At 38.9% G+C, this 18,597-nt stretch overlaps 1 protein-coding gene across 1 annotated transcript in view; it reads right to left on the reverse strand.

The window, feature by feature from the left end:
* Positions 1-1,612: 1,612 nt before the first annotated feature.
* TFAP2D (transcription factor AP-2 delta) overlaps positions 1,613-18,597 on the reverse strand; it is a 49,784-nt gene continuing 32,799 nt past the window's right edge. The window contains exons 6-7 of the mRNA XM_082411743.1: positions 16,906-17,019; positions 1,613-1,842 (exon numbers count right to left, since the gene is read on the reverse strand). Coding sequence (XP_082267869.1) covers positions 1,623-1,842; positions 16,906-17,019 — 334 coding nt within the window. The 3' untranslated portion in view covers positions 1,613-1,622. The remainder of the gene's footprint in view (positions 1,843-16,905; positions 17,020-18,597) is intronic.

Raw genomic sequence — 18,597 nt, forward strand, 5'->3', positions numbered from 1 at the left:
TTGAAGATAAAAGTCGAATGATGTTAAGAATTATTGTTAGGTAAAAACATTTTTTGTGATCTCTTGATGAAAACTCTTAAGCAATTTTCTCTCAATTAAAAAAAAAAAAATTCCCCATGGGGTTATAATGTGGCAGAGACATTCTGAAAGTAATTGATATATGTTAACGAGAGGAGAATATTTTCATGCTAAACAATGTCAGGAGTCCACATATTTTTTAAATGATTTTTTTTATAGACGATGACCTACATCTTTATTTGCTTAGAACTTTGAAAACTGTTAACAGTAGAAAGGTTAGTACTATGTGGTACCAATCAGGTTTCTTGACACATTCAGGTTTTAATGGTCTGAACTTTCATTCAATTAGCCCTTGGCCTTGGCAGCCAGGAACCTCTTGTTTTCAGTATTTTAACTACAGGACAATAAAGCTTAAGAACAAACTATGAAAAAAGGAAGCATCTTAAAAGCAAAAGCCTTCTCTGATCATTCTGTTTTTGTTTTCTTTATTGAACACAGACCTGAATGCTTCTGTGCCTCTAAAGGTTTAAAACACAGCTATCGGGCAGGTAGCAGAATCACAAAAGTAGAAAAAGAATAACGGCTGTCATTTTAACCATACAATCATTGGCCGCTGACACTTTGAGGGGCCTCCACTAGTCCCTGGGCTCCTCTTCTGTCTCTGAGGGGCAGGGCTTCCTGGAAAGATCGCTGTTCCTATTCCCTTGCTTTTCCAGGCAAGACAATACCACAGCTTTCCGTCAGGACCCCAAGTGGCAAAGCTACCCTTTCCTATATCCAGCCTGCCCTGACCCACTATATGCAGTCTGTTTCCTTGAACTGTTAGGTTGGGGAAGTGAGGAGAATGGATAGGAGAGGTAATCTCTTTTCTCTTCAATATTCTGCTGAGTCTCTTCTTTAAAACATGGACCTAGGGTGGGGTGGGAATAGTCACACAAAGAGGGGGCAGAGTTTTCTGGAATTTTTAAATACCACCAAGGCACTGGTAGTTAAGTGGGCTAGCGGTGACCAAAATTTTTAAATTGCTGTCAATTCACAGGACAAAGATTCATGACGGCCCTTTTCAGTTCCCAAAGCATTTATTGATGGATTGATTTTCAGATTGGTCTATTTAATGGAAAGAGGCACTGTTTCGTTATAGGGAATTAAGTCAAGAAAGACTGGCGCTGTATGCGCTGGTGGTGGAGTCCAGTTTGGTCATGCTTTCTGATCCCTAACTACAGAGTTGGGTAAGAAAGTGCATCAGTTAGATGTGAAAAAGCATGTGCTGCCTCTCCAAAGTCCAGAAGTGCTTAAAGACTGTGATGTATATAATTCGGAACAATAAAGTACGTGCACAAAAGGAGTTTATCATAACATAAAATTAAAAAGTGACAATTTCATCACACAGTTACACTGCTCTTTTCCTTTTTTTTTTTTGTCTTTTTTTTTTTTTTTGGTTTTGTCCTTTTTTGTTTCATTTTTCATTTCCATTTTTGTTTTTTATGGAGGGTTGGGGGAGGGCAGAGATTTGGTCCACTGAAGATTAATCACCCTCAATGATATATGTATTAGAAAAAATATCAGCAGCAAGACTCTCTGGAAATAGATTCTGTTTGATGTAGCTAGTCTGTCTTTTCTGTTTTGCCCTCTTTCACAGCAGCCTCTGAAGTTTTCCGCAGGGGGGTTTTCTCCGAGGTGCCATGTCCTTGGCCAGAATCCGCCGCTCCGCCATTTTTGTGAGTAGTGTGCTTTTCCAAGTAGTTCAGCATTTCACTGAGGACTGTTTGGAAAGTGCTTAGGGCTGCGCATATTGCTGGGGTCCCAAAGCCATGAGTGATCAAACTGGAAATGAGAAGCGGTAGGAAAAAGAGATGAGCAATTTGCAGTATGATATGGGGCAACAAGTCCCCCCATTTAATCCAGAACATTCCATTAAACAGGCATTTATTGTGATCCTAAACGGTGCCAAGCATTGTGGAAGGTAGACGCAAGTCAATGTATTGCTCTGAACCATAAGAAATTCAGGGACTATCTGGAAGAAAACCTCACTGATAGACTTGATAGGCACTAATTATTAGCAGGTCGGAGTGTTTCACACACGACTTGACTCTGAGTCTCATCTCGTTAAGAAAGCCAGAAAATACGACTTTCTATTGTGGGAATCATCTCGTTTTTAAGAATGGCACATATGCTTATATAAGGATATATCACACAAGAAGAGATCAAAATTGGCTGAGTGTGCCTGATGTTTAGCTGCTCCTCTAACTTCATTCTTCTCTTCTTCAAGGTTATGGAGTTTTATCTGGGCACAAGGCCATCCTGCTGGAGACAACATTCCCAAGCCTCCCTTGCCGCTAAGTTTAGACACGGAACTAATCCTTCCACTACAGACCACAAGAGGAAGTGATGTTTGCAATTCCTACCTGCTTAAAAGGAAAGGGTGTGCCTTCTATTTCCTCTCAAAATAGCTATGGGGCTGTGCATCTAATGGAAGCCACTCTTTTTGGGGTGTTTCAGCAGCTAACTAATTCATTAATAATCATAACTAGTGAGCCAGCATAGGGAGCGTTGTAGCAACCTCAGCATCGGTAGCCCTTCCAACCACAACAAATATCATCTCCAGCTGAACAAATACATAAGTGTAGATTCCCTCTTCCTGTGACCAAAACCCACCCAGATGGTTCATTTGCGTCCATTGTTTCTGGAGTGACACTGCCAGGTTCTCCCCATAACTCATATCTTGTAAGATATAGAAAAACATGACTGACATATATCATGCATATATTATTATATCTATCTATAAATAACATGGCATATATATTGTATATTCAATATATGAAGCCATTAATTGCTTACAAGCCCTAGGTTGTTACAGTTACTGTGATATTAGCAGTTTTTAAAATTAATTAATTAATTAATTTGTATTTATTTATTTTGGCTGCGTTGAGTCTTTGTTGCTGTGTGCGGGCTTTCTCTAGCTGTGGCGAGCGGGGGCTACTCTTTGTTGTGGTGCATGGGCTTCTCATTGTGGTGGCTTCTCTTGTTGTGGATCACAGGCTCTAGGCAGGCAGGCTTCAGCAGTTGTGGCACTTGGGTTCTAGGGGGAGTGGGCTCAGTAGTTGTGGCGCACAGGCTTAGTTGCTCCACGGCATGTGGGATCTTCCCGGACCAGGGATCAAACCCGTGTCCCCTGCATTGGCAAGCAGATTCTTGACCACTGTGCCACCAGGGAAGTCCCATTAGCAGTTTTAAAATCAGAGAGTACCATCCTTCACAATCTGTTAACTAGCTAGTTATCCTTCTTAGGGTATGTAATTTTTAGGGGCAAAAATTACAAGATCTTAAAATATTGCAGATGAGGGATTTAGGATCTCAGGCAGCCTACTGATATGCCTCAGTAGTGATAATAATAAAATTAGCACATGGAGTTGTTGCTCTGTTAATACACACATAAGACTCAGGATGATGCCAGACTTTTAGGAAGTGCTCCAATAAATGGTAGCTATTGTTGGCTGTGGGATGTTCATGGTGAGAGTAAATTTTTCTGCATGTCCTTTATACTTTATAGGTTGCCACCATCTTTCATCCAGACATTTTACAAAGCCTGCCCTATGCCTAAGTCATAATTAACATATGTTAAAAAGAAAAAAAGACTTCAGTCTCCAATTATTTAAAAAACAAGGCTGGTCAATGTTTTGCCAACTATGTATACCAAAGTTTGTAATATAAGGCATCATCATAGTTCAAGCATAGGCATATGTTGCATTGCTGAGCAAGAAACCTGACTTCAGCTCTATTTCTACAATGATATAAGTAGAGGGGAATCCAAATGTTTTAGGACTTAATCAGGGAGGAAGGACATAAATGGAATTAACTGAAGTGGTAGAAGAACTAATCATGGCGGCACCTGCAAAAAAGAACCAAATGAAGCCATCTATTAGTGTCTAGATGCTTGGCCCTGGGCACAAACTGCCTCTTTTCTCTTGTTTTATTCCTGTTCAGGGCTCCTTGTACCATTAGATAATTTTTTTTCCTCTCTATTGCTATGTTCTCTCAGTTGTGACTCCCCTTTTCATCTAGGTTGAATATACAGAATTTAGTTCCACTTGGGTAAATATTAAGGTTAATAGCCAATATTTGAGTCCTGACCATACGCCAGGCCCTGGCATATGCTTTATTCTAAAATAAAGTTCTAAATGCTTTATTCTGTACCCCCTCACATAATCCTGGCAACAACTCTAAGAAGTAAGTATTATTATTTCCATTTTACAGGTGAAGAAACTGATACCCAGAAATGTTAAATAATCTGCCTGAGAAATTCCGTATTGCCTCTGTGCTTATTTATGTTCCTCTCAGGCTGTGGGTGCGTTTTACACCTTCACCGTGAGAAATCACATTCTGTTGGCAGTTTTAGCTCAGCTTCTCTAACTTAACTTTGTTCTATGGGCAGACTTGTAGACCTGGAAGATCATTCTTACTCACTTTCCTGTCTAAGACCAGGGTTCTAAAAGGCCAGATACAAAGTAGATGGGTCTGTATAAATGTTTTACTTTTCCATGTTGAGAAGAGTGGTTGCCATAATGAAAAATTCTCAGGCTGGCATCCCTTCTTGACTGATGGCCTTCCTTACTTCTAAAATATGTACCTGGTCTTTAGTAAACTGCACTGTCACCTTTGCCCTGGATTGAGACCTCCTTGCACAGAGTCTTCACACTGCCTTCAACCTTGGGCACTGTGTGATTTGTGGGAAGTTATGTAGCCTTGTAAGATGACAACAGTCTGATGAAAACATCTGCAAGTTTCTTTCTAGCACTAAGCTTCAATTCACTGGTATAATGCATATGGCGCACTTCTTAAAACCAAGGACATGACAGAAAGTTATAGATGTTGAAAAACCACTTATCTCAACAGATAAGTCTAAAACTGTGAAATAGTCAACATAAGAAAAGTAAGGACTCGAAGTGTTATCATTCAGCATAAAAAACATTATGTAAATGTTGTTAATGTCCTTGATCTCACATTACCTGCACATCAAAATTATGCATGGAACACTACATAGGATGATGTTAAATGCAAGGTATAGCCTCTGTTCTAGCAGTTTTCAGTAAGGTTTATGAATCTAAATAATTAATCTAATATTATATGAGAACAACACAGAACAAAGTGTGAAATCACAGAATGATTAAAAGAATTTCTGGGAACGTCATGTTTTTCTTTTAGCCCCAGCCATTTCAGAAAAATAGGTATATATCTCATTCACAGTGACATACAAAAAGGAGAAAAGGGATAATGTAGAGTCTACAGAAAAATATGAGAAAAACAGAAAGAAGAGGCTGATTTTCAGTCCTAGACAGAAAATAAACTAAGGTCATCTCTCTGTAAGGTAACACACTGTAGTCAAATCTCTAAAATCTTTGATAAGGTCATTTTTTGCCCTTAGAAAATATTATCTTTTTGCCACAGATTTAATCTTTAAGTTATATTTGGCATTTGCATCTATTTTCATCAGATTAATATCAGAGAGCATTTCACAAGTAAATATTACATGGGCTAAATAGCAGCCATGATGGTTTGAAGTAGGTTGTCAAAATATAGAAGTCCTTCTAAATTTAAATTCATCTAAAAGTTTGTCCTCAAGTAGACAAGTTAGAGACACAATCAGCATTGTTCTAGGTGTATCATCTTCATGCCACGTTTAAAACATTTTGCTGAACAGTGGCAGACAATACAAATGTTGTATCAGATTTCTTAGTGTATTTGCATTTTCCAGCTCTCCTTCCTTCACGCTTTATAATCATATGTTCTATTATTTTATTTTTGAAAGGCTTATCTCTTCTCTATCCTCAAACCTATGATGGTCATTCCTGCTTGTGTACCTTTGTTTGTCCTCCCTCTTTTTTTTTTCAGCCAATCTAAAAACCACTCAACCTTCAAAGTTCCTTGGATGATATTGGAAAAAAAGGAGTTAGTTTCCTGTTCCCTTGATTAAGATATTGAAAAAGATGTGCTCCTGCCAAAGGATAGAAACTTGCCAAAGTGACGAGAAAGCTTAAATAGAATTCTGAGGAGAAAGGAGTAACAGTCCCCACCAAAAATGTAAAACTAGAGCCCAGAGAAGACAATGGGAAGAAAATAAGTGAGGGCAAGATCTCATCATCAAAGTGGGAGCCATATGCAGCCATATCACTTAGAGCATAAGTGATCATCGAAGTATCCTAGATTTTAATATAAGTGGCAAATAAGATGTTATATGTATCTCCAACAATCTGTGGCTTGAGTTCTTACCATAAACTGGTAATCAAAAGTTAGAGTCTTGGACTTCCCTGGTGGTGCAATGGTTAAGAATCCGCTTGCCAATGTGGGGGACACGGGTTTGATCCCTGGTCCGGGAAGATCCCACATGCCACGGAGCAACTAAGCCCGTGCACCACAACTACTGAGCCCGCGCGCCCTAGAGCCCAAGTGCCACAACTACTGAGCCCAGGCGCCCTAGAGCCCAAGTGCCACAACTACTGAGCCTGCGTGCTACAACTACTGAAGCCTGCGTGCGACAACTACTGAAGCCCGCGTGCCTGGAGCCCATGATCCACAACAAGAGAAGCCACCGCAGTGAGAAGCCGGCACACCGCATCAAAGAGCAGCCTCCGCTCGCCGCAACTAGAGAAAAGCCCACGTGCAGCAACGAAGACCCAACACAGGCAAAAATAAAATATAAATAAATGAAATTAAATTTTTTTTAAAAGTTAGAGTCTAATCTTAAAAAAAGAAAAATATGAAGGGTTGTTACAAAATAAAACCAAACCACCAGCCAACAGCAACAACTAAAACAAGCAGGACTGAGGTAGAGCACTACTGTTGTCAACCTACACTCTACCTGACATTGTCTGCTGCCACCATCTGGGCGTTTATCACTTCCAGGAGGCAGCAGCCTTGAGGAAGAAGAAGTGGGACTCCCGTGTATGGAATAATTGAGTTAGCAAAGACTAAAGTTTCCTCAGTTTCATTCAGGAGACTCTGTTGCCCAGGCCTATAGGATTTAGTTTGAAGTTCTGTTCCAAGAATGAGGAAGAGGAACAATGCAGAGACAGGCCTGGGGGAGAGAGTGCTACGTTAGCAAGTGAAAGATTAAATGGTAATTAAGAAACTTCGCTTTCTTTTCAAAGAGTTTAATCTTTAAAACTGGCAATGGTATTAATGGAACTGCAACTTTTTTTTCAAGTATAGGAAACTCCTATTTCAGGATAAAGAAAACATAGGCATGTGTTTCTGAGACACTTGAGTGGTTAGGTAACCTTTGAAAAATCATGGAAAATGGGGAGGAAGTAGTGAAATGGAACAGAGTAACTTGCCTTAATAATTAAAGCAGGAGAAAAGAGACAGATATTAGAAATTCTAGGTTATTAAATTATATTTAATTAGTCCTTAACGAATTTCTTAAAATGGGATATATTAAAAAATCAGGTATACTGACTTTAAGTTTACATACGATAATATTAGCCCTTTCAGGTATATAGTTCATTGAATTTTGACAAACCCATACAGTTGTGTAATGACCACCATTACCCAAAATATTTTCTCGTGATCCTTTTCGGTCAATGCACTTTCCCCACCCCCAGATCTTGGGAATCAGTGTTCTAATTTCTATCTCTATAGTTTTTACTTTTTCCCCTGAATGTTGTATAAATTGAATCATGAAGTCTATAGACTTTTATGACTGTCTGTTTTCACTTTGCCTAATAATTTTGAGATTCATCCATGTTTTGGTGTTTATCAATAGATTATTTCTTTTTATTGTTGATAGGTATTCCATTGAATGGGATTATTGCAATTTGTTCATGTAATGGGTTATTACTAATTTAAGGGCTAATTTTAAGAAATAGAAGTGATCGCTGAAGTGCTGCATGGCTTCAGAAATAATTGAGTTAACAAGGGCTAAAGGTGCCTCAGTTTCCAGTGGAGTGCTGCAAGACTTTCCCATTAATCCCACTCTGCTCCACATCTTAATTGACAATGTGATTGACAGCGTCATGGATTTGTAACTTAATGGCTAGTGTTAAAACAGAGAGAAAAATTCCTGCACTGGTTAGCAGAACCAAAGTGCTGAAATACCTTCATGTGGTAAAAAGCTTAGTTGGTGGGCTAAATCAATGATGGGAAATTTAGGAAAGATTAAGGAAAACATATCTGTTTGCAGTATATTGAGAGAGGGAGAGAGCTGACTCAAGCAATTCTTAGGGAAAAGGCACACCAAATCAGTAAGTCTAAACCATAAAAGGAGGATCAAAATGTGAGCTTCGGATCACAGCTAGTCAGGCTTAGAACTCCATTTACCTTGAACTATTCTCTCTCTAAGTAGATTCCAACTCATTGATTTAATCTTCCTATTACTAATTTCACCCTGAGGAGCAGGAAGGTTCTGACAGACACCTGCTGAGAAAATGCAGACTGTTGAAGTTTACGCACCTGATGTTCTAGAAAATGTAACTTATATTTAACAGTCATCTTCTTAATTTTATTCATGGTTTTAAAAACTCCTATTTTGCTAGACTTCCTAATTAACATTCTTTAGAGCATCTTTCTTCCACATAAACCATCTCTTCAAATTGGCTGTTTGTTGGATCCAGAGGTGAAGCTCTACTTTTGACTTTCCCCCTAAGTGTTAAACTGTGTTCACATCTCAGCAACTGGAGAGATATCACAGGGTAGAACCACCCTTTCTAGGGAGACGGCGTTTGTTTGAGTGTGTGCGCACATGTACATGCTGTTGACTTACACTGTTTTTATTAACCTGAATACGTCCTATAGATATAGATTTTAACTTTTTAAAGGAAAATATATTGCAACAGTTCAAAATGTATTCTCTGTCAGTGGGATTAAAAATGAAGAAATTGAGACAGAAATGAAAGAGGAAATAGAGGATGGTAGAAAAGAGATTGCTATTTGAAAAAGAATAAATTATAATCCTTTCTCCTTTTTCCCTGTGTAATTTTGCTAATAAGGTGTTATTAACAACCCATCTTTAACTCCAACAGTATTTATGCTTACAAACTATTTGACGTTAATGATGAGGAGTTATCAGGAGGCTTCCATATAATAGAAATTTCACAAACTCCCCGTGACCTCTGGCTAAATGAATTTTTTTTGCTTGTGGACAAGGCCTTACGTATTTATCTTTAGACTCTCCAAAGCTTCAGTGCTTACTTGGAATATAAGTTAATATAGGATTCTGAATGAACATATACCAGAGGAACAAGAGCTGCTTAACTTTCCTTAATCTAAGTAAATATGGTTTACATTTCACCAGCTTTGTTGTCCGCTGGAGACATGGTACAAAGCTGTTTCCATATTGCTCTAATTGTCCTTCAGAAATGTTTTATCATTACTTTAATTGATTTGTCTAAATGAATTTAAATTAAACCACTAAGGCAATTTTCTAAAACATAGCCTAAAGCAAATTCCTATGGAATCTTCCGCTGAATTCTTCCTATCTTGGCAAGAGTTGGGCCTGGCACATGAAAAGATGCTCAACATTGCTAATTATTAGAGCAATTCAAATCAAAACAACAATGAGACATCACCTCCCACCTGTCAGAATGGCTATCATCAAAAAGTCTGCAAATAACAAATGCTGGTGAGGATGTGGAGAAAAGGAAACCCTTATACACTATTGATGGGAATGTAAATTGGTGGAAAACCCTATGGAGGGTTCTCAAAAAACTAAAAATAGAGCTATCAATACGATCCAGCAATTCCACTCCTGGGTATATACCCAGAAAAAAAACGAAAGCACTAATGCAAAAAGATACATGTACCCCAATGTTCATAGCATCGTTATTTATAATTGCCAACATATGGAAGCAACCCAACTGCCCATCAACAGATAAATGGACAAAGAAGATGTGGTATGTATTAGCCACATGCACAAAATTAAAGCCTGCCATTTGCAGCAATGTGGATGAACCTAGAGAATATCAAGCTTAGTGAGATAAGTCAGACAGAGAAAGACAAATACTGTATGAAATCACTTATATGTGGAATCTAAAAAATAATACAAACGAATGACTATAGCAAAACAGAAACAGACTCACAGATATAGAAAACAAACTAGTGGTTACCAGAGGGTACAGGGAAGGGGGGAGGGGCAAGTTAGGGTTATAGGATTAAGAGATAAAACTACTTTGTATAAAATAGATAAGCAACAAGGATATACTGTATAGCGCAGGGAATTACAGTCATTATCTTATAATAACATTTAATAAAGTATAACCTGTAAAAATACTGAATCACTGTGCTGTACACCTGAAACTAATATAATATTGTAAGTCAACTATACTTCAATTTAAAAAAAAGAGTTGGGCCTGGGCTCAAACACATCCTTTCCACCTACTAAGGGAACACTGATTTAACAGGATTAAAAGGAAAACAAAAGTCTCATTCCTATTTGCCACTGAGGACTGCCTCACTCAGTTGTGTCTGACAACCAAGGACGGATTCTTCTAGCTTTCTTTTGGGATACAAAAAGCTGGAAGTAGTAGATACTTTTATGCTACAAGCTAGAAGACTGAGAATCAAGAGAAAATACTCTACCATCATCATTTAGATAATTAGAGCAAAAGCTGATTTTTTTTGGTCGAATTTCAACTTTCTATCTGGAAAAGTTTTTGGTGTCTGTAAAGGTTGAAATAGTTTGGGCTATTGTTCCTATTATTTTGTTATGTTGCATTATTCCAATGGGTGTTTGGTCTCATGTATCTTTGATTTTCCGAATAGCATAGAGATGCCACTGTCATCAACCTCAGTTCTGCTTTCCGGCCTCCGGGAGGCATGCAGGCAGCAAGATTTGAAGGGAAGACAAGCCTCCTTTTCCTTCTCTCCTGGATTATTCAGAGACTGCAGGTTTAGGTCCAACTGTAGCCTGAGGCTCAGTCTGTACTCCTCACTACTCTTTTAGGTGGCAGATGGAAAAATGCCTTCTTCCACTCATGAGAACAGCCATGAGGGCAGGAGGCTGGGAGACAGACCCTGGAGAACACGAGCAAAGGATTGTGGGGCTTCTCTGCAAAACCTTAGTTCTTTTCAGAACCATGAGGGGAAGATGCTTCGTCTCTCTGGAGTGGCACAACTCCTGAATATAGGTCATGGGAAGAGACCTCAGCCTGAGGAAAGCAGCTGGGGCTTATGCACCCAGAACTTGATGGCATCTATCCTTTGTAGCCAGACTGGTTGAGGAAGCAGAGAAAAAGGAAACTGATTGTGCTTATTTTCTACATAAATTATATTATCCCCTAGCCCCCAGGGCTTTTTTTTTTTGGGGTGGGGGCTGTGTTGGGTCTTCGTTTCCGTGTGAGGGCTTTCTCTAGTTGAGGCGAACGGGGGCCACTCTTCATCGCGGTGTGCGGGCCTCTCACCGTCGCGGCCTCTCCCGCTGCGGAGCACAGGCTCCAGACGCGCAGGCTCAGTAGTTGTGGCTCACGGGCCTAGTTGCTCCGCGGCATGTGGGATCTTCGCAGACCAGGGCTCGAACCCGTGTCCCCTGCATTGGCAGGCAGACTCTCAACCACTGCGCCACCAGGGAAGCCCCCCACCAGGGCTTTTAAAATGGAGTTTAACTGAGGTGCATAATTAAGGTATATGGTTCTCTGGTAGTGAGGAGCAACCCACTTGTTAGCAAGGCATTGTCAGCACCCACAAATGTTCTATGGTTTCTTTCGCTGGTGGTTCTCAACCCTAGATACATGCAAGAATCACCCAGGGAGTTTATTTAAAAAAATGCCAACGTGCGGGTCCCACCCCAGAGATCCTGATTTAATTGGTTTGGGATGGGTCCAAAACATCAGTATTTTAGAAACAGTACTGAATAGTTTAAACGTAGCTAGGGAGTTAGGCGTGTTCCCTTAGAGCCAAGAAATGACACCTAAATACCAGGTTGGCTCTCCTCCCTGGGTAAAAGAGGAAGATGAACTTTTCCAGCATTTCCCCCAAGAACTTCTGCAGAACCTTAGTTCCATGGAATGTTAATAGGTATTCTGAGAAAAAAACAGTTTCTGTGACCAAGTTTTGGAGACAGGAAGCTAAGCATTCCTTCCATTCAAAAACAGTTTTGGGAGCTTATAATATGCCAATTGCACTGGCATACCTCTAGAGGAGTATGGTAGTCAGGGTTTCTTGAGCCAAAAAAACACTTGACCATGACACACTTTCAGCTCATGGGACTATGAAACTCACTTTGGAGAAGTGCATTTATGACTGTCCTGAACCTCTGCCAGGTTGGGAGACGTGATTGCCTATCCACCCCTCTAAGGTCACATTTCTCCTGTTTTTCTCAGCCACTTACTCTGAGGTCCCAAAGGGATTGAGTCCCTGTGATTCCATTTTACTTCGCTCCATCTCATTAGCAAAGGAAGCTAAGGGTATAATCATTGCACACACATTAGGAGAGACCAACGTCAATCACATCCAAGTCAATTTTCTGAAGGTAAAGACGTATTTTTGGATATCTCCACCCTATTTTTTACATATGGAAATAGAGCTTTTGGGGATAAATTAACCATGTCTTTATATTTCTCCCTATCAGACAATTCATATTTTCTTTGTAGAATAGGGGAAGGAAAATGCTAAGCCGAGGACTCGTGCTCTCTTAGATGAATTTTAGTTAACTGTTGACTTTTGGGGAAATTTTTTTATTGAAGTAACCTTGGTTTATACCATTATGTAAGTTTCATGTGCACATTGTATTTCTACTTCTGTATACACTACAGTGTGCTCGCCACCAAACATATAGTTTCCATCAACTGTTGACTTTTTTAAATGAACGAGTTGCTAAAACATGAGAGGAAATGAGATCACATGGAAACACAGCATAAGTGATTGACTGAGCAGTAAATGGAGAATGGAATAAAGAAACTTAGAGGGAGCCTTCAAGATCATCCAGTTTAACTGTTGTCAATTTACAGATGAACCTGCAGAGGCCAGACTGGTAAATGTCTGCTCTAAATCCACACTTCCAGCTGGAAACCGAGAGGAGACTAAGCTAGACGCCCTGACATCCATTCTGAGTATTTCCCACGATTTCGTGCTGTCTCTCCCCCAACCCACAGATCAACAAAGATAGAAATTATTTAAATACAAATTTACCAAATTATTCACATGTAATTTTTAGGGGACAATGTTTGCAAATTTTTATTAGAAAGAGCTGCCTCTGGTTTCTCTTGTTTGAATTACTAGTCTCCTATGTGCTGAACCTAAAAATCCATTAAAATGTCATCAAATGACCTGCAGTAGATGTTTTTATGTTCATATCTCCTGCAGCATTTCGTTTGGGGCCACGCTCTTTGTGAAGTACAATAAATACTGGCAACTGATTTACACTTTAATTTCCTGCTTAACGTTAAATAAAGGTAAGTAATTTAATGTAGATTCATGCAAGAAGGGCATCATGGTTCCACTTATCTGCTAAGGAAGTGAAAACTGTTGCCTGTTTTATTTTATAGTCTACATTTTTTTCTATTGAAAGTTTTAGTTCAAGGGAAAGAGGTTTTTTTCTCTTATGTAAATACAGGCTGCCCTTTTTTATTTAAGTAGTGAATAAGACCACTTACAGGTTTGTTTTTCTTTGCAGTTGAGAATGTAAGTGCACTTTTGGAGTCTAGGTTAAAGTTTTAAAGTTCAATTTCAGCCTTACATAAAGGAGCTTAAGTTTGGAAAACATAGGATTTTTTTCCTTCACAGTTCAGGCCTATTATTTCCAACATTCTTAAATAAAATGGTCTTCGAAGTCCCCTTGAACTGGCAGAACATCCTGAAGGAGTCAATAATTCTCTAAGCCTAGTCATGTAATTTATTTTATGATGTTTTCTTTTGGGATTAGAGATTTAATTGAAATTTCTTTATTTCTCTTCTGACACTAAAAATGCTTTCACAAGATTAATAAAATCATCCACTCCTGATTACCTTCCCCACCATTTTCCCATCCCAAGAAAATGAAAAAATAAAAACAAAAAACAAAAACTATACACATCTTAGGCTCCTTGGAGAAGACGTGCTCACATTTAAGTAGAGACACACATCCTATCTTCAGTGTGTTGCCAAGCACATAGCACTCAGAAGATTCTAGTTGAGTTGACTGGAATGCATGTCATATGTAGAACACAAAGAGAAGGGGGACGAACTGCCCAGGATGAGAAAATTCAGAGAGACGTGAGTGCTACCTCTAGAAACTGGGAGGGAAACAGGATTAAACTGACTCTACAGGGACCCCAAGGAGGGGGACGTTAGGGAGACAGATCTTGCCTCAACGGAGGGAAGGCATTTCTAATAGAGTTGTCAGAGATAGAAGGGATGCCGAGGCACGAAAAGAGCAGCCTATCATTGGAAGTTATCGAGCCTGGGATGGGTGACAACTTGACAGAGATGTTGGAGGGAAGATCCAAATGTTGGAGGAGAGTGGGAAACTTATGGGGCCTTCCAACACTGAGACTCAATGATGAAAATTTAATCACCAGCAAACACAGACCTCTGAGACAGCCTATGCATTTCTTATTTCCAAAGTGTTATGGGAGTTGTAGGAGGGTCTGTTTCTAAGAAGATGTGATGTCAGTATACTTTGTGACTCAAATAGAAGAATTTAAGCACATTGAACATTTCACTTCCCCAGCCCATGGTCCAATTAAAACACCAAGGCCCTGGGAATGAACCAGAGGAGAATATATCCAAGACATAACAGAGTTAGTATCGTATTCTACATTTAGTAACATATATATTTTGGACACATACTTTGTGCTAAGTACTGTGGATAGACAGAGGAAATCCTACAAGGACCTACTGTATAACACAGGGAATGATACTCAGTATTTTGCAATAACCTATAAGGGAAAAGAATCTGAAAAAGAAAGATACATATGTATGTAAAACTGAATCACTGTGCTGTACACCTGAAACTGACACGGTATCGTAAATCAACTATACTTCAATAAAAAAATATTTACAGTAAAAAAAAAAAAAAGGAGGAAATCCTTTCCCAATTATCCCAGGTAATTACCTGCACTCTACTTAACACTCTTATAAACTCTCTGCGTTATATTTTAAGTCTTTGTATGTAACTGTCTTCCACTTCGGAAGTACTTAAAGATGGGACAATCCTTTAGCCATCTTTGCACCACCTGCCATTAGCACAGTAAAGTACAAGAAACAGTAAAATATCAGGCTCCCAAGGTGGGTGTTGAGACAGAAAACATCCTCAATTTTCCAACAGGTTGTTTTCTCTGAACTGAGCATTAAAAATAGTCTAGCTTCCTCCCCTTATTTATGTTGTTCAACGTGCTTTTGCTTGACTTTAGATTCAAGGATATTATGAGAACATAAGACACAAAGAAGGGCAAAGTTATTAAGATTTCTTGAGATCTCAAAGAAGGGAATTCCTAACATTTCAGGAAATTAGGGCTCTGGTTTCATCTGAGCTAAGTCTGTTCTGTCCATGAAGCCCCACGCCACCTTGGTCTAATTGCCATCACCATTCTGGGGAACTGTGTCTGTGGGGACTTCCGCAGATTTCAATCAATCGTCTTCCCCTTTCCAGTAGACGCCGTGGTGTCTGCTCTGTTCTCTAAAGCGATATACACTTTGGATGGTACTCAGTAAATCATAAATAACGGATAAACCTGCCTCCTGTCATTTTCATAGAAACAAGCAGCTTTCCAGGCTGTGAGTCAATCACGAGAAGGGTCACTACTCTCCCCACAGTTTCCCAGAGCACCCTGATATGTCAGCTACCACAGAAAACTGGAAGTAGTCGTCTGGGCTTTACGAGGCCAGATCATTCCCTAGCTCTACCTAGACATATTCAATCTGCTGAAAGTAAGCCATGGTTCTCCAGGTACCAAATCAGCCACCCTGGAAGATGGAATTCAAGTGGTATGAACTGGGAAGGAGATTCTGACGAAATAAAATAGTAGCACAAGTTGATGCTACTAATTAGAGTCGTCTCTACGCTTATCCAGTCACGCTCTCTCCTTACTTCTTTCCCAGCCAGCACTCAGCAAAAACAATGGACAATCAGACTCTGCTAATGGACTGTTTTCAACGTCAGATGTGATATGTTTCCTTTCTAACACATTTTTCTCTTGAGCTGATGCTTCTATCAAATTAAAGTTACCACCGTCAGTAGGAAATTATGAAAGAGACACCTTCCATGCTAACACATCGTTACCCAGATTATTAGCAGGATAATAGATGTAGAATCTCTTTAATTCATTACAGTATAAGACAGAACTTTACATAATTCTCAATGTCACTTTAAAAATGAATTAGAAATGGTTTTCTTCCAAGGGAAAAGAAGCTAATAGTCTAGGAATATCCTAGGACTGTGGTTCTTAAAGCTGTCTAATTATCAGAATAACTTCAGATTTTGTAAATTATACAGATGCCAGAGTCCAATCCTAGACTTGAACTGTTGAATCAGATCTTTAAAAGTGTACTTCAGGCCTCAAGATTTTTTTTTTTGGCAACGCCATGCAGCTTGCAGGATCTTAGTTCCCCAACCAGGGATCGAACCTGTGCCCTCAGCAGTGAAAGCACAGAGTCCTAACCACTGGACAGCCAGGGAATTCCCTTGTGTCTTCTTTTATTGGCTTTTTTTTTTTTGGCCTCAAGACTTTTAAAAAGCTCTAAGGGAAATTCCACTATGAAGCCAGGTTTATACATTTTCTGATCCAAAGTGCTTCATGCTTTAGTTATTTTTACAATTTGATCTTAGGTGCTTGGAATTTCAAAAAATTCAGGCAGTCACCATATAAATATATGTTTTATCTCTAGATGGAACTGTGATAGGACTACAAACATGTCTGGGTTAATAAAGACGGTTTTAACAATTTAAAAGAGAGTCTGAACAAACTGAAAAACCAGTCTTACCTGAAATGTGTTAAGTGTCTCTGGATGTCAAGGTCTAGAATTGGAGTGGGTCTGGAGGATCCCAGCGGTGATCTATCTTGGCTCAAGAGGTCTTGAAATTCTTTACAAATTTGTCTAAAATAAAAGATTCAAAATTAAAGTTGAACTCTTGAAACGGGGCTTTACTTTCATCCCATGATATTTTTCTAAAGGCTTGTTTTCTCTTTTAAAAGAGGACTAGATAAATATCATAAAGCAACCTCTGAAGTTCCATCTACAACGTACAGATGAGGTTACAATGAGTTACAATAGCAACTATGCTCTCAAGTTGGTCATGCTCTCAAGATGATCATGAAACCTTTCAAGTGAGTAACAGTCCATAACATTGACAAAACCAATGTTCATTTTTAAGGTGAATATTCACAGATTAACCTCAGTATAAGGGAAAAATCTATACAACAAGATCACAATTAATAATTCCTTTTAAAAAAATTAAAATGTGATTCTGGGGGTGGGGTATCATGTCTGTAAACAAGTTTAAATCAAGCTCTAGGCTTATTTCAGAGCCATGATTCAAGTAGACTTTGGGAAATCCCTTTCCCCAATATTTCATTATAATTCAGACTCTTGTGGACTTAAATTTGTATTTTTAATATTTGAAGTAGACAATCACCCAAATTTAGTCTACTAGCCTCATTTTGTCTCACAAAAATGATTACATTATGCTCCATTTAAGATAGTTTCTTGCAAAAAAGTATCAGCAAGGGCATTTTTCTGCTGCTTTTCTTAGTTTAAATGATTATGATTTCTGATCATTGGTTTCAGTTTTAATTACCATATTACCATGATTGTTGGATAACAGTAAAGCCCTTGTGATACACAGTCCAAAAGATATAATTCTGAAGAAGGAAACATATGAAGGGACTGTGTGTGTGTGTGTGTTTTTTAACAACAAAACACTAGATTAATGCAGAAGCTGAAGAGTGAAGTAAAAGACTGCCGAGGAATTGCTCAAAAGAATCCATCAACTAAGTGAAACCACTCCATATTCAAGGCATAATACGATAGTGATTAGTTTTTTTGTCTGGATTTACAATGGGCAGTCACAAAATGTTAATAATGTAGCCCTGACTATAATTACCTATGGAGCCAAAATCAAGGACAGAAGGGTCAAATTATTCCAAGTGAAAGTCACTCCATGGGCCCAGCCGCTAAGTCCTCTCCAAAGCATTTGTGTCATTAAGCAAAAAACTACTAAAAAGTGACAAAATGTCTTGAAGCCCAAATAATATACCATTGAGTTAAAATCAGAGGAGCCTTGTTTATTATAAGGTACCCCATATTTATCGAATTCTTCTGGAGATCATTTGAGACTTCTTTCTTCTTTTTTACAAGCAATTAGTCTGTTTTAATGCCAGTGTTCAAATATTGTCATTTCACAGAATTTGCCTTACTCGTTTTGAACACAGGTGAAAGTAAAAGAGGGTCATAGGGAAAGGAAAAGCCAAACAACAAACAAATAAACAGATAAGTCTTTACCTGCTCTAAATCAAACAGGATCCTCCATACCCCCCCTGCTAATGTTTGGTTGAGTCCCAGATGTAGCATCTAAACGCATGTTTTAACAGTGCATGTGTGTACTTCCACTGAGAATATTTGATCTGAACTTCTCACTTTTTCTGTTCTGAGTTAGACTCAGTTGGCTGACTTTCA

Source organism: Balaenoptera physalus, assembly GCF_965194825.1.
Source record: "Balaenoptera physalus genome assembly, chromosome: 11".
NCBI lineage: Eukaryota > Metazoa > Chordata > Mammalia > Artiodactyla > Balaenopteridae > Balaenoptera > Balaenoptera physalus.